Genomic DNA, 14960 nt, shown 5'->3' with positions numbered 1-14960 from the left:
GTAAATGGTGGATAGCGAGTAATCATAGCCACAACCCCGGTGGCCAATGCCACTTGGCTAATAGCTGTCGTCTAGCATGGCTCGGGGAATAAATACGCTGGACATTCTCCATCCCACTTCCATATTTTCTCGCCCCTGTTAAACATACAGAACCTTGTCGCAACCGAATACCAAAATGGGTGACGCACCACCAGCACTTCCTGACTACGTCCTTGACGCCGATGCAGTCCTAAAAGATACGGAGGCCGCCTGGCGACATGGCCGGGTGCCGAACTATTCAAAGACTAGAGATTATTATGAGCAGAGTTCGTCTTTCGCGGTCACATTTTCAAAACACATAAACCGCTGACGCGATCGCTTAAGCTAAAACAATGACACACGAGGCCGGAAGCCTTCCAGACCTGGTCGAAAAACTCGTCAAAAATTGGGAAATCGAAGCCTCGTTCAAGACCTCCCTCGCCGATTGGAGGACCATCGACCAGAAGACATATTCTTTCTCATTAAACGGAGGTCCGCCGCAATCCGGCGAGCATATGCTCAAAGTCGGCACCTACAACGCTCTCCTAACCGCGAGCTCGTACTATGATCCGGCACACAATGATTTCGAAACCAGCCATAAGGCATTCAAGCGCATGATGCCCACATTTGCTTGGGAGGTGAAAGAAGTATACAGCGGACCGCCGACTGTGGTCTTCAAATGGAGACATTGGGGTGTTATGGCGAATGATTATGTGGGATATAACGAGTGAGTCCCTTTGTGAGTTGATAGAAATCGGATACTGACGAGTCTTACCTAGTCGTGGAGAGAAGGTCCGAGTCAAGGCGCATGGCGGCCTTATCGATATTCAGGGTATTGTCATTGCTAAGGTAAATGACAAGCTTGAGCTGGAGAGGATCGATGTCTGGTATGATCCCATGGATATGTTTCGCCAGATTGCCCGCGAAAACGCGGAAGCTGTTGCCGACACGGCGTCGGCGGCTGGGGGCTGTCCATTCTCTGGAGCTGCGAAGACCTCATCCTCTGAATGATAAAGTGACATGAAATTTTATATCTACCCATGTACGCGTGATGGAATGTACGAATAATCTCTGAAATATGTTACGGAGAGAACACATGTTTATCGACAGAATGTACGATGCCCAGTTGAGACTATGCACCACTTCATTTTATTTGAGCAACTATAGCTAGTGGTGATGAAGTGTAGCCTAGTGCACTAAGCATATACAATAGTAAGCCCAGTAATGTGTAATACTCGTACGATTTACGACCTAGGATAACCATAGTAACATTATTATTATTATTATTATCACGGATACTCATGAGTAACCTCCACAGTTCTGTGCACTGTTATGTCCTTAGACTTTTGTGGGCTTGTATCTGAGTCCCCCATAATGTCGGCTCTATAGCCTCGTTCTCGGGTCGGAGTTAACACCAGCTCATGTGCGTCTGGCATGCTGCCCCCATGCGAGTGGTTGATGATCGAATGTGCCGAATCGGTACGATATCTCGAATGTGATCGCGAATGGGAGCGCAATGGCGCCAGACCTCGTTGCGGCCCGCTCGGTTTGGGTGCGCCTGACGTGTAGTTGGAGTGAACGGTAGAACGAAGGCAGCGAAAGACCTGTCGAAGAAGAGGCCAGAGAAGTGGCACATTCGAGACGTAGACCGCGGTAGCTACCTCTGCAACATACCATTTCTGTCTCATTTGTTTAGCAAATCGTTGAGATATATCATATACCATGGTATGCACACTAACCAAGAACCGGGGGTTGCTGAGTTTGGTGAAATTGTAGTACTTATTCAGAGCTGCCATAAGTATCTAGGCACCGGTCAGCAATCTATCTCAGCAGGGGTGTATTGGGTATCACAGACAACGATCCCACCAAGACTGAACACAGCACACACTGCAACCTTTCTGTGATTGAAGTCAGTTGTGAATTTTTTGCCATACTCACGCATCGGGTGTACCCTTACTGTTTGAATGGTAGGTGTGATCGGATAAAGAGCGGCAATGGGATACACAACATCATCAAATCTGAGGAGATATTGAAAACGGTTGTCGTGATCAGATGGTTTAGGTAGGTCCCACATTGGTCTATGATTATATTCAGCCGCCAGTTCACCCATCGAGTTCATATATGAATTGCCTCATACAGTTGTCAGAGTCGAGATCCCCTGTAACACATTAGTTGATGTGTATTGAACCTGATATAAGAGAAGACATACAGTAATATCTGATGGGCCTGCACCAGACTCCCAAGAAGAGGACCTCGATAACAATGAAAGAGATGACTACATATACCGCAACAATTTTCACAACTAAATGCTCTTTCATCATAAGCCTACCGATGAAATGCATTAGCCTTATTGTGCGCAAATGCTCCGGACACCGGCGTACGTTAGACGATTATAGATGATGAGAAGGCAGCCCTTGACCAGCCATATGGTAATCAAAGCGAACTGCTCCAACGTGAAGATCATTTTGTTCCCCCACACCATGAGAGCTTCGGCATGTGGTGTAGGATATTCTTCCTGAACAATTGGATCACTGCTAACCCGAGCCGTGCTATTCGCCGTGACAGTGACCCCCGTGAAGGTGAGCTATGCAGTTCTGTCAACCTTAATCCATGACCTACAGCTGTTCGACCGCGGACATACTGCAATCACACACATAAGCGCATCATCCATTTGTAACTTGCTCCATGACTTTAACCGTATACGTCGCGAAACTCTATCTCCGGTAAGTACTTCTCTCCGTTGCAGTCAATGTACGTGGGGACGAACAGGCGACATCCGATAATCAAAATCCCTATATCACCTTGATGTTAATGATCGTAACAAGTGTTGTTGCCGACGAACGATAACTAACCCACTGCATATAAGATCCATGACTCAATAGCGAGCTCCCTGGCAAAAGGGTACATGGCAGACAGAAATGCCGAGTTCACCTCGAATCCGCAGGATTCCCGGTGTCTCGGGTGTGGTTCATATATACCGGTCTATGTACCTGGTCCCATCTGTGTATCTTTCGCCGGGGCTAAGCCGAATAAGCTCTTAACTAGACAAGCGACATAAAAATATAAAACCTTCAAGTACCACGCGGAGACTAGTCTGTCGACCCATGGCTCCAGAAGCCGAAACGGGCGCGGAGCCCTTCCATACGAAACTCCCCTGTCATCTGGCTTCAAACTTTAATTAAGTCTATCAGTTGTAGGTCATAGACAGACGCGGCTTAGCTTCAAAAGCCAGTGCGTTAATGTTAGGGCTCGGCCAGCTTTTTGGTTTGAGGTCAGAGGCCCAGGCCAAAATTGGAAACTATACTACGAGCAGATATACGAATGAGCCCTAACGGTTTGCGTGTCCTGAATCACGGAGTAGACTGAGAAGAAAGCGACATGACTAAAGATCTTCATATCACTTTCTTTTTATTTTGAAGACCGAGAACCAGAGAGTAATTATTGATTAGTATTTTTTTTTTTTTTTCAGGGCGAAATCCCAAAAGAATGGTGTAAGACATGCCCATCATAAACTCATATGCGTGCCACAATCCTGCAGGATCACTTCAACCTCTAAATCTTACAGCATTCGTTCTTTATCAGGCTTCATTTGGCTCTAGTTCTGTGATAGTGCCGTGTGGGCCAGGCGACAAAGCCGAGACATCCATCAATCGGCCCCGAGAGATTGGAAGACTGCGCCAAGCCGGCTATGTTTGACAAATACGGTATGTAAAGGCGTGATAGACAGCGTCTATGTACGGAGTACAGTAATACACTTTCTGCGAGGTAAAACATCCTGCGGGAAGGATCCCAGACCCGACTGTGCACGCCTTTCTGAGACATGAATACGGAGTAAAGTCAATAGACTCCCGGATGTTCAAGTTCCCAAGTTCCGCGGGTCGGCCATGTTCAGATCCTGAACTTTCCTACCACTGTCGATTATCTGATCGTCGGTGTTGGTGGAGGCACGGCGGGTCTCGTGTTAAACTTGGAAATAAAGGCGCAGATCTCCTCGTCACAGTGGGCGCTGCACTGCCTGCCACTCCGTTCCAAATCGGTATAGCGAGACGATCGATGTTTCAAACAGACCCCCACAGCTTAGCCCAGCAAGGGAAAAGACTACCGTAGTACTCCGTACAGAAGATAGCCATGGCTCCAGAAACAAGCGGTGGCCGGCATTGGCCTGATGGAGTTCATGTCGTGGATTAAGGACTTTCCTCGGCATTTCAAGGCATGTGAAGGCAGGGCCACAATTCGAATAATGTTGGATAACCAGTTAACAGAAGGACCACTTGCTCCCCCGTCATGGAAATTGGTCGACGCGTTATCTCGGGTCTATCTCGGAGAAATTTCTTGAGCTTGTTCGTATACGAAGCTATACGACCGCCACTGGCCTTTTGTTTGTGAGCAAGCTACATTGAATAGATAATTCAAGGGGTTTGGGATAGTGACCCCTGAGAAGCTCACTCTATTGATCCAACTACGGGGCTGCGGGACTGTAGACTGGTCTATCGGCGATATTATCATTACCTCTTTATTTTGATTATCTATCATTAGTTCAGCCCCAAGCCCGGGGTCTATTCCCGACCTGGAGCTGTTGTAGTGGCACCCTTATGGATATCATCAGGCCTGGGCAGTTCTTCTGTGACGTGGATGCTGGTTTGGTGCCAGATTTCGAGTGGGATTCCTTGGTGGGCTTGCTGCTCAGGGTCTTCTTTGATAATTTCCTCCGCACTTTCCGTCTTCCGTACTCCGGACATGGTGACGGATGTCCAGAGGTTCTTTTTCTGTGAGGATGTGTGTCGTCTCGTCCTACTATGCGTTCCAGTTCCATATGCGTAGGGGGTGTAGTGGTGTGTCCTGCCTTTGCTGTGCGAACTACCGGTCCAGGAACTCAGGTTGAAGACGCGGCGAACCAGACTCCAACAGTTGGGGATGTTGGCGACGCAGACGGCAGTGCTGGCCTCGCGAACGTACCAGAAGAGCCATTGGGGGCTGAAGGGATCTTTGAAGCTGTAGACTTTGCTGAGAGTGGCGCATAGGATCTAAGGGTCATTAGTCGCGATCGGTGGGGTTGAAAAAAGTGCCGGTCTTACAATGAAGGTTCCCATGCTGAATACACCCACTAGAGTGATTTTACTACAATCCTGTTGTTAAATACTGGACGGAGCCTACGTCGCTTGGAACGTACCTGCGTAGTGGCAAACTAGCCGATATGAGGAGCGGCAGCGGAATGCACATCATGAGAATGTCTGACGAAATATTGAAGACCATTGTCATGATAAGGTGATGTGTCGCCGTCGAACATTGTTCTGAGATTACCAAGTCAGAGACATGGCCTTTCAGAGAGAAGCTATCACACATACCGTTGGGTGTGGGAACAGCCCAGTAATTATGGAATGGCCGACACCAAACACCGAAGTAGAGGATTTCCAAGAGAATGTATGACCCAACCACATAACCAGCCAGGATCTTGACGGCCAGTTGTTGCTTAATTCCTTCCCTATAATCCTCTCAGCACATTGTTCGGTACACAAGGACATTGTAACTCACGTCAACCTGGCGTAGAGGAGAAGAAGACACCCTTTGCATCCCCAGATTGTCGCTAGCATGCACTGCTCAGTTGCCAACACCAGTTTGCTACCATAAATGCGGTCCTCGATCGACTCCGGTGTCAAATGCGCTTCGTCGCCCGGTTTCATTAAATTCGTATGCGCATGTTCGATTCGATTCAATGTGACTACCAACCCCGTGTAGAAACACTATAGAAAGACTTGTAAGCAAAGACAGGTCTGCTCGTGTCTCTGTCGGTGGCGACATACCAATACTACGAGCATTAGATAATCCTCCACTTGTAAGCTCTTCAGGCTTTTCACCAACAGCAGTCGCGATATGCTGGATAATAGGCCTGTTAGTATTCGGATTTACTGATATGTATCGTGACTTGAAACACTCACAATCGCAGAATTATTATGAATACCGTGACCCCATACCAAATCCACGATTCAACATGGAACTGGGACATGGTTTCTCTGCATCGCCAGACCGGGTTGTTAAGCCCCCAGGGAAGTCGCACCCCAAATGGGCGCACGCAAGGTTACATATGATAACTTTCGGACCACCGGGGATTAAATCTCAGCCAAGAAGTGGAAACCGAATCCTGGTTGTTTGACATGGTCGACATACGTACGTAGCAACCTGCAGGGACTGGCTCGAAACCACCCACGGCGCAGGCAAAGTTAATTTCACCGAAAAGCCTCAGTTTCATGGTAACTACCAGTGACAATGCGGCTGCGTCAGCCGGGGGATGGCAAGGAGAACCCAACCTTGGTGATTTCGAGGCCTATTCTGGAAGACGAGGTTTAGGGCAACATCACGATGTGATTGGGGGCTTGGTGAAGTGGAGCTCAGGTATGGGGCTCCAACGTCTCCACCGTCCGTCGTGGAAATACGAGCCTGCACCTATCAAATCCCACATCACGTCACCATTCGAAAGACACCACGTTTGGTGCAAACGCTATTTCAAACCCAAATACCGCGGTGCCATTGGTTTCATGCGACTTTCCACATGTGGCATAGCACGGCTAATGATATGGGGATTCAGTTTGGGCTTCTCATTGGCATCTCAGCTCGTGCCCTACGATTCCGAACCTTGCCACACTATTTATCACTATGCGCCCCCTGAACGCGCACGAGTGGTGTCTTGGTATGATGCAACGACTTGTAGAGTCCCTGGACCCTGACAAATTACCAGAACTAGCGGGAGGCTTCGGATACTCAATCCCCTTGTGGGAAAACAAAAGGCTTCTCTCGAAACAAGTGACTTTGGTGATAGTCTTCTAGAACAAAGTCCTTATTCAAGATTCATAAAATAAATTGAGTTTGGATAGTATATTTTAATACCTACTTTTAGTTATCAGTTCTCTACTCCGTACCTACTCGGTACTGTACTCTCTATTAGTGTGCGATCGGCTGAAGCGATAGATTCGGCCGGGTACAGATCTTGAATTGGATCAAGACCGAGGCCCGACCAGGCCATCTCAGGCAAGAAAAGTCACTTTATTATAGCGATAGGGTCCTTATTAAGATTAGATGATCTCCTCTTACTCTCCCCACTCGCTTATCGCCGGATGTCCGTCTTGAAATTGCTTTGATAATACGGAGTACCTCATCTTATGATCCATGATTACGGCATTGGGGAAAAGAAAAAAAGGACTCATCTCCCAGAACGTAACCATGGCTCGGGCACCCTTTACAGTTGTCTAGCTCATGGTGGCCATATGATATATTACCCCTCTTGACATGAACAAATCTGGAAGGCCAAAAATAACAGGATTGCCTCAAATACTGTCATTTGGATCATATGATCATATCGCCACAGTCCACGAACGGTGGAGGTGGACCCATCATAGGGAGATGTATTAAGCTATGCGCGGAGGAGCCATAGCTCATATCCACTGTAGGCGTATGGGCCCTCTTGGTGCTAACCAGGTAGGAAGGCTAAAGGTCATAAATACAAAATTGTGTATTCATTGCACATGCCTTCTGGTTCTTGTCTCTATACTTCGCGGCCCATAGCAGTGGACGAGCAGTTGTATGTACAGTAGGAATTAGGTTCAGATGTAGTCGTTTAATGATAGCAAGGACGCTTGATTGCTTGAAGTCTGGATACATGATCACATGTCATGTCACGTGTTATGAACAATCAATGTCTGACCGCCTTCCCGCTTTAGACATACAAGTTCGACTTTCGTTTGACCAATCAGGAGGTAAGCTCTAGTACCACACATTCCGTATATGGAAATTTTCTAAGCCTGTTCAATGTGCTTGGATGTTCCATCGGCCGACAACTTGTCCTCCAGTCTCTCTACTCGAATCTCATCGCGTGATGGGTAAGCCACCTGGTAAACGGTGTACCACGGTCGCTGGAACAGGCTATCCAACTCCTCAAGGGACCTTCCTGTTGTATCCTAAGAATGGTCAGTGGCGATATCATAAACTAGAATTTGGTACTCACCGGCATGGCAAAGAATACGTAAATCAAGGATATCAGACAGATACAGCTAAAAAATACAAAAGCTCCCCATTTATGCGTAGCAGCTAGCAGACTTGGCATGGCACGCGAACATCCGAAATAGAACGCCCAATGGAACGCCATTGAAATGGACATATTCAACGACCGGATGCGAATAGGGAATATCTCGGAGCCGACAAGGTAAGGAATGCTGAACCAACCAATACTCCAAGCCACTGCGTGGAGGAAGATTGCAACGATGGCGGCAGTAGACGCGCGAGAGGCGCTAGGAGTCGCACCGATCTCATCGGTTGAGAGATGGCTGGTAACGCCGAGATATGCGCCGACAAATATCAGAGTGATCAATTGGAGGCCGATTCCAGTCATCAATGATCGCCGTCTACCGATAAAGTCTACGATGAATAGTGCAAAGCACACCGTGCTCACGAACTTGACCACGCCATAGATTCCGGTTGCCAGAAATTTGGCTTCATCTCCGTTGATGCCCAAGTATCCGAATATAGTAGGAGAATATTGGGTTATGGCATTGGCTCCAGACCACTGAGAGAAAAGCGTGGCCATAAAGATTAAGAAGAAGCGACGGCGGTTCTCGACGGGCACAAAAGTCTCCTTCAGCAGGTCCCATACGGTCGCGTTACTGACTGCTTCGGTTTCATGCAATATTTGAGCATCCATACCGGCTAGTTCGGACAGGATCACAGAATGATCGCGAGGCAAGTGGCGAAGCCTAGACAGGGTATCTGCTGCTTGCTCTCGTTGGCCATTGTAAAGAAGCCATCGAGGAGACTCCGAGCACAAGAAAGTTCCGAATCCCCACACCACAGCTGGGACAATCTGAAGGAGAGTGGGGAGCATCCATTGCTCGTCAACGCCCGGGTACTGTTTAGTCACTCCGTAGTTGATGAAGAAGCCCAGCACTACACCTAGCTGCTGGCAAGCCGCGAACAGAACTGTAAGAAGACCACGAATTGCTTTGGGCGAGATCTATTAAAGCTGAGTGAGCATGTGTCACCATAGCAAAAGCACAGTTGGGCGTGACATACCTCAGTAATATAAACTGGAGGAACAATTGACAACGGGCCAATTCCCAACCCTGCAATGAATCTGGATGCATAAAGCCCGGAAATGTTTCCGCCACAAAGCCCTTGGCCCAAGACGCCAGCAATATAGATGACTGTAGCAATGCGGAGCGTCCAACGTCGACCAAATCGATCATTAATGGGGGAGCACTATATAAGGAGTTGCATAAATATGGTTGATTCATCTGTCGAATTGCAGCAAAAACAACTCACCCCAAGACATCCAAAGACCGCTCCAGCCGTGGCTATAGATACTAGCCATCCTTTTGTATTGGCATACTCTTCCTCTGACTGTGTATCGACACCAAATCGGGCCCTAAAATGAGCTTGCGTAACGACCGAGGCAATGTTTCCTGTGATAGGCCCATGAATTAATATTAAAGCAAGTGGGAAACTTCCATACTTGGCAGGGATCATTGCTCACCTTCATCAAACCCTTTCGACACGCCGGAAAGGGCGAAGAAGCATGTACACATCAAAACATAGGCATTGAAAACTTCCTTTGGGGCATCTTGCATAGCCCTTTTTGCATCCGAGATAAGTCCCATGGCGTGAGGATCTTGGGAAGAAATCTATAACCTATAATGGAGAGAATGTAGAGATATGCTTCCCACCCTCTATTTAGGGGTACAGCAATTCAAGGTAATGAGACTTTGTACTAGTCTGTTTACACTTATAAGGATGTTAGGGTTTCAACTTCCATACTCTGACCGGTCACACGGGCATCGGAAAATATCCGACGCTCCACCGGCCTCACGGCCCCATGGGGTAAACAGAGTTTTTCCGATTTCAAGGTTCATATATAGACTTCGATATACCCCTCCGCATATAGCCAATGTAGCTTAGGCTGTCCGTCGAAAATGAACTTCTATCCAGTTCCCCCAGTGATCCAAGCCGAGATCTATGTCCGCATTCCCGACTCCCTCAGATGCACCGGCCAGCCCACTGAGTGGCGCGGCGGGTCAGCTCTTCCGGCCTCTGACATTTTCCTCGAAGGTCCCACTTACGTTGCCGATGGGAGTCTCTACATAGTAGATGTGCCCTATGGCCGAATTCTCAAAGTGGATGGGGAAAAGCAGGTAACGGAGTGCGTGCGATGGGATGGCGAGCCGAATGGCCTTGTGGTGCGAGAGGATGGCTGCATCGTAATTGCTGATTATAAGCAAGTATGTGGCCTACATTGAATGTATCGCTTGTAAGGATTTGTTAGTTAATTGGTCGGAATAGGGAATTCTTCTGTTTGACCCTTCTACAAATACAATATCCCCACTGCTTACTCGGCGTAACCTCGAGAGGTTCAAAGGCCCTAACGATTTGATTGTCTCCTCCACCAACGACATCTATTTTACCGATCAGGGTCAAACGGGAATGACCGATCAGACTGGATGCGTCTATCGGCTTTCGCCCACGGGCAAGCTCGACTGCTTGGTCTCCAACGGAATTTCCCCGAATGGCCTAGCTCTCTCACCCGATGAGCGGTTTTTGTACGTAGCCATGACTCGGTCCAATGCCGTCTGGCGACTTCCTCTCCATGCCGATGGGTCTACCACCAAAGTCGGTGTCTTTTTTCAGTCCTTTGGATGTGCGGGTCCTGATGGACTTGCCGTGGATGAAGAGGGGAATGTCTTTATCTGCCATCCCAGTCTCGGTTCGGTATTTGTCGTGGATGCGGACGGGATTCCCAAGGCCAGGATTGTAACAGCGCCAGACGGTGGAAAGAATCTGACAAACTGTACCTTTGGTGGCCCGGATGGGAAAACATTATTTATCACAGATAGTATCAAAGGCAACGTGCTATATGTGCGATGGCACTGTAGGGGAGTTCCTGTATCGAAGAAGGTGAAACAAGCCAAGATATAGAATATAAATATCAATAAATTGATTTCTAAGTTCATCACATCCATATTAATCACCTATTTACAATCACAGTCTTGACAGATACTGATACAGGTTATCCACTGCTGCCGTGGCACTGGCCAGTTGCGCTCTTGAGGTGGCAGCGCCAATGTGTGGTGTGCTAATGACATTCAAATTCTTCCAGAGGGCCTCATACTTCTCATGGCTCGGTGGCTCTTGCTCATGGCAATCCAACCCTGCGCCCCATAGATACCCTTCCGATAGCGCCTTGGTGAGGTCGGCCTCGTTGATAATACCACCACGAGCAGCATTGATTAGAATTGCGTCGGGCTTCATTGCGCGAATTTGCTGATAGGAAATCATGTCTCGAGTTTCTGCGGTAAGGGGAACGTGGACAGAGAGCACATCTGCCTGGACAAGCACCTCATCGACACTCTTTGCCCTGGTATGTGGGATATGGGACCATACATCCTCAGGCATGTAGGCGTCATAAGCGACAATGGTCGCGTCGAAGCCGCCGCGGAAAATCTCCGCCACGGTGCGTCCGATATTCCCCATACCGATAATACCGATCGTCTTCTGATACAGAGTCAACCCATTGCAGGTCTCCTTCGGTACGGGCTTCAACATTTGCCGGGATGTGATAGACCGAATTCCCCTTGCGACCGATAAGACCAGTGCAACGACCAGCTCTGCAACGTCACGCGCATTGGCACCAGGGGTGTTGAGGATCTTGATACCCCGCTGTGCGCAGGCATCCTGGTTGATCTTGTCAATCCCCACGCCGTGCTTGCCGATGGCAATTAAGTTCGGGCAGCTTGCGATGTCATCAGCCGTAACATACGAGCTTCGAACTAACAGCGCTCTTGCATTTTGCCGCCAGTTCTTGAACTCTTCATCCTGAGGTTGAATAATATTGAACAAGGTCTTGGCGTACTCGATGGCCTTAGGAGGGAAGGTGTCAAGGACATAGACGGTAGGCTTGACTTCAGCAGTCGAAGGGCCTGCTGTGGAGGAGGGTTCCGTAATTCCGGGAGCCATAGTTTCAATATGCTCGATAGCTGAGTACTTCCAACTGATTTGGTTATTAGATAGAGGTGATAGGGTTATCCATGGTGGTATATATGATCGATCGGCCCGGAATCCGTCCGATGGCCGTCTTCCGGATCATGCACTCCATATCCGGAGAAAGTCCTGGATCAGACCTTGCATCGGATCTGAAATCATTCCCGGTAGGTCATCTAGAACCTAATATCGGACATATTAGACGATCGTAAGGTTAAGATAATGTGAGGGAAACTTGCCGGGTCGTGGTAGGCTCCTTGAGCAGTTACACTCGATAGAGCTAGAAGTAGTTTCCTGAGCACCTTGAGTGACGGAAACCTCTCCCCAATTGTTGTCAACAGGGCTGTACATTTGCTAATAGTGGCTGACTCCCGTGGAGGCCCTGCAAGTGACGACAGGGAAGGAAGGCAAATGACAAGTACACCCGCCGCGAAAAGATCGAATCCGTCAACGAATGATGCTGCAAGCTTTCCTTGCTCAGAGTAGTAGTATGCATCATTAATATATGCTTGGCAGCCATCCACAACATCGTGTTCAACAGATCGAGCGTGTCCTACTATACCACCATTGGACTGTGTACCTCGGGTCAATAATGCAATCTGGGTTAACGCCCTGCAGGAGAGCTGCTTGACTGAGACGGAGAGGGCACTATCGCTAGGAGCGAACTCCTTTACGGACTTTGGTAGATCTCGCCAGTGGCTTAGGTTGCGGTAATGGTACAGACGCCCTCGGGAAGAAGAACTCCGCACACTAGACAGTAGTCGAGCATGCATGATGATATGGCAGCCAAAGTCGAACTCGGCTACTGTCTTCGAGGTAGAGTTATACACTGGAAGCTTGACGGCGTTAGCACCTGTCAATAAACCCCCGTGTATTGTGCTTTTACCTGAACCAATATGTCTTCATCTTCAATACTAAACGGGCGGTCCATGACGCAACTTATAGTTCTGCGGCTTCGTCAGTAAGGCTCCTCGCGCAAAACAGTAAAAAGAAAAGGGCCCTTTGTAATCTACCCACCTGTCAAGTACATAGAAGGCCCAGAAAATGCTGCGTCTTCTGTTTTGCTCTTCTTGGCTCGTGTCGGAGTCTGGATACAGCTCCCGGTGCAGTCTAAATGAGATGCATTTCTTCATTGCCAATCCCACGAGGTGCCAAGTGGATCCTCCGAGCGAACTGAACATAGAATACAAAGCCAACAACCACATACAGTGTAGGGTCTTCACACAATCCCCCTGCTCTATAATGGTGGCAAGTCTCTCCGTTGCTACTGCATGCAAACCAGTCGCCAATAGCTCGCTACCAGGCTCGGGTGAAAGTAACATTCCAATGGCCACAGCCATGTAAACTCTGAACTCAAAGAATGCGGTCCCTAGATTAGGACCATTCGTATGACTCGGCTGCCCTCTACGGACATCAAAATTGGAGTCAAATTCACCTTGTAACTCACGCCGGTCGAGGTGAAGAAACATCACTCCAACATGGTCAAAGAAACGGCTCAGGTAAGTTGCGGCAAACTCTTTGCTGATCCCCGTCGCAGGCCCCATCATGGTGACGAAAGTTCGTCGATGATGGCACAGATCTCGAGACTGTGATGGATCCTCGCCTGAGATAACCAGGGCAGCTCTCACCATTCTACCCATAGCTAGTTCTTGAGGGAACCCACGAGTTTCGTCGCGTGGCTCTGCCATCGCATTGCGCGACAGGAATCCGATCTCCCCCATCGTCGCCTGTACCGACCGCTCACTAAAACTAGTGGGGGCCGTTGAGGGTGTCTGCTTCGAATCTCCTGGGGTACCTACTGAAGTGGTCTCCATGTTCGGCGACGGCTGGGGTGGAACCGAGTCATCCCTTTCTCGGCGTGCCCTTTGCTGTCGAAACTGTGCGTCTAGCTCGTCCCTTTTTCTCTTGAGTGTTTCCACATAGCTAGATTCTGTCATTAGCTCTGTTCAGCCTTCCATACTACTCAACACTCACTTTGGTACGGCAGCATGCGAGAGGCCACTGCCCTCTTCCGTAGTGGGCCCGATGGGGACGCGTCGGGGGGCACATTGTGCATCAGCTTCCACACAGGTTGTGCATGCCGGCAATTGCCTATCACACTATGATGTGTTAGCCTCACATGGCGGATGTACAACATCATCGGTCAAGACCTTTTGCTTGCGTTTCCAGCATCTCTCGCAGGCCTGGAGCCTCCGTGGAATGGCTGAGGCCGAGGCAGGGGGCGTCCGATGACTAGACTCCATGTCCGATAACAGAATGACAGTCGCGGGGAAGGGCAACAATCCTATCGGACATTGTGTTGGGGTAAAGCAGCGCTAAGTAGGAGTCAAGTAGTGGAGAGTGGATACTGTCCGAGGGTTGTTGGTCGGATCTTTCCCGATTACCATACATTACCCTCAACGCTCTTTGCCGTTCCGGCAGATTTCCTCTCCATGCATTGCCGAAGACAATATATCTATGATGATAGATTCACATTTCACTGCTCCCACTTTTATTACGACAATAGAGTTCTGTTATTTACACATAACCCTATGTCATAAGATCATGCAACCCTCATATGGAGGTGTGAATGCGGTGGTTCATCCGAACCCAACGAGATACTCGTGGTCAAGCCTTCATCGGGAGAGCCTCTCGAGCTTCCACAACTTAGCATTGATCTTTTGATTGCTCCTATTCAGTCTATGCCAGGCTGGAGGACTTAGGTAGGCTTGGCCAGTGTTCTTAGAACTTCAGCGGCCATGTAGGGTTAGCCAGATGGTGTAATGCAGTAGAAAACCAGTGCCTCCATTTGTGACTTTTCTTATCTATGGAGGTAAATATTATGCCAAGCCAACCTTGTCTGTATTAATTTACACACTAGTGGTAACAATAATTGCCGGGGCTCCGCATTCTTTCCCCGCGAGTGGCCATGCTGCATGCATGAATGT

General features: G+C 48.7%; 4 protein-coding genes across 4 annotated transcripts; 1 reads left to right on the top strand and 3 right to left on the bottom strand.

The window, feature by feature from the left end:
* Nucleotides 1-17: 17 nt before the first annotated feature.
* BDV27DRAFT_2736 (uncharacterized protein) lies at nt 18-1189 on the top strand. Its single transcript, XM_032076195.1, has 3 exons — nt 18-305; nt 364-745; nt 798-1189. Exons 1-3 carry the CDS (start codon nt 176-178, stop codon nt 1027-1029), a joined length of 744 nt encoding a protein of 247 aa, XP_031927022.1. The 5' UTR covers nt 18-175; the 3' UTR covers nt 1030-1189.
* A 642-nt stretch (nt 1190-1831) lies between these two features.
* On the bottom strand, nt 1832-2925 carry BDV27DRAFT_145722 (uncharacterized protein; the record flags this gene model as incomplete). Its single annotated transcript, XM_032070450.1, has 7 exons — nt 1832-1916; nt 1976-2096; nt 2228-2343; nt 2400-2602; nt 2660-2732; nt 2786-2810; nt 2871-2925. 7 exons carry the CDS (start codon nt 2923-2925, stop codon nt 1832-1834), a joined length of 678 nt encoding a protein of 225 aa, XP_031927021.1.
* Nucleotides 2926-4349: 1424 nt separating this feature from the next.
* Nucleotides 4350-6142, bottom strand: BDV27DRAFT_2690 (uncharacterized protein). The gene is made up of 7 exons (XM_032076175.1): nt 5955-6142; nt 5820-5892; nt 5551-5759; nt 5364-5500; nt 5189-5309; nt 5094-5136; nt 4350-5042 (listed from the first exon to the last, which is right to left on the bottom strand). Exons 1-7 carry the CDS (start codon nt 6020-6022, stop codon nt 4575-4577), a joined length of 1119 nt encoding a protein of 372 aa, XP_031927020.1. The 5' UTR covers nt 6023-6142; the 3' UTR covers nt 4350-4574.
* Nucleotides 6143-7805: 1663 nt separating this feature from the next.
* On the bottom strand, nt 7806-14276 carry BDV27DRAFT_145718 (uncharacterized protein; the record flags this gene model as incomplete). Its single annotated transcript, XM_032070449.1, has 13 exons — nt 7806-7967; nt 8015-9016; nt 9076-9261; nt 9325-9398; nt 9536-9683; nt 10521-10638; nt 10712-10847; nt 10884-10905; nt 11137-12029; nt 12305-12842; nt 13047-13956; nt 14008-14132; nt 14166-14276. 13 exons carry the CDS (start codon nt 14274-14276, stop codon nt 7806-7808), a joined length of 4425 nt encoding a protein of 1474 aa, XP_031927019.1.
* Between the last annotated feature and the right edge of the window lie 684 nt (nt 14277-14960).

Source organism: Aspergillus caelatus (genome assembly GCF_009193585.1).
Source record: "Aspergillus caelatus strain CBS 763.97 unplaced genomic scaffold BDV27scaffold_101, whole genome shotgun sequence".
Classification (NCBI taxonomy): Eukaryota; Fungi; Ascomycota; class Eurotiomycetes; order Eurotiales; family Aspergillaceae; genus Aspergillus; species Aspergillus caelatus.
This window is presented reverse-complemented; position numbering and strand designations above follow the sequence as displayed.

Bases quoted from the DNA above. Each gene is read 5' to 3' on its own strand.
- BDV27DRAFT_2736 (XM_032076195.1), top strand. From the start codon at position 176: ATGGGTGACGCACCACCAGCACTTCCTGACTACGTCCTTGACGCCGAT. The intron at 306-363 runs GTTCGTCTTTCG...CGATCGCTTAAG, and splicing joins TAGAGATTATTATGAGCAGA to CTAAAACAATGACACACGAG. The intron at 746-797 runs GTGAGTCCCTTT...AGTCTTACCTAG, and splicing joins GATTATGTGGGATATAACGA to TCGTGGAGAGAAGGTCCGAG.
- BDV27DRAFT_2690 (XM_032076175.1), bottom strand. From the start codon at position 6,022: ATGTCCCAGTTCCATGTTGAATCGTGGATTTGGTATGGGGTCACGGTA. The intron at 5,893-5,954 runs GTGAGTGTTTCA...CCTATTATCCAG, and splicing joins TTCATAATAATTCTGCGATT to CATATCGCGACTGCTGTTGG. The intron at 5,310-5,363 runs GTATGTGTGATA...TGGTAATCTCAG, and splicing joins GGCTGTTCCCACACCCAACG to AACAATGTTCGACGGCGACA.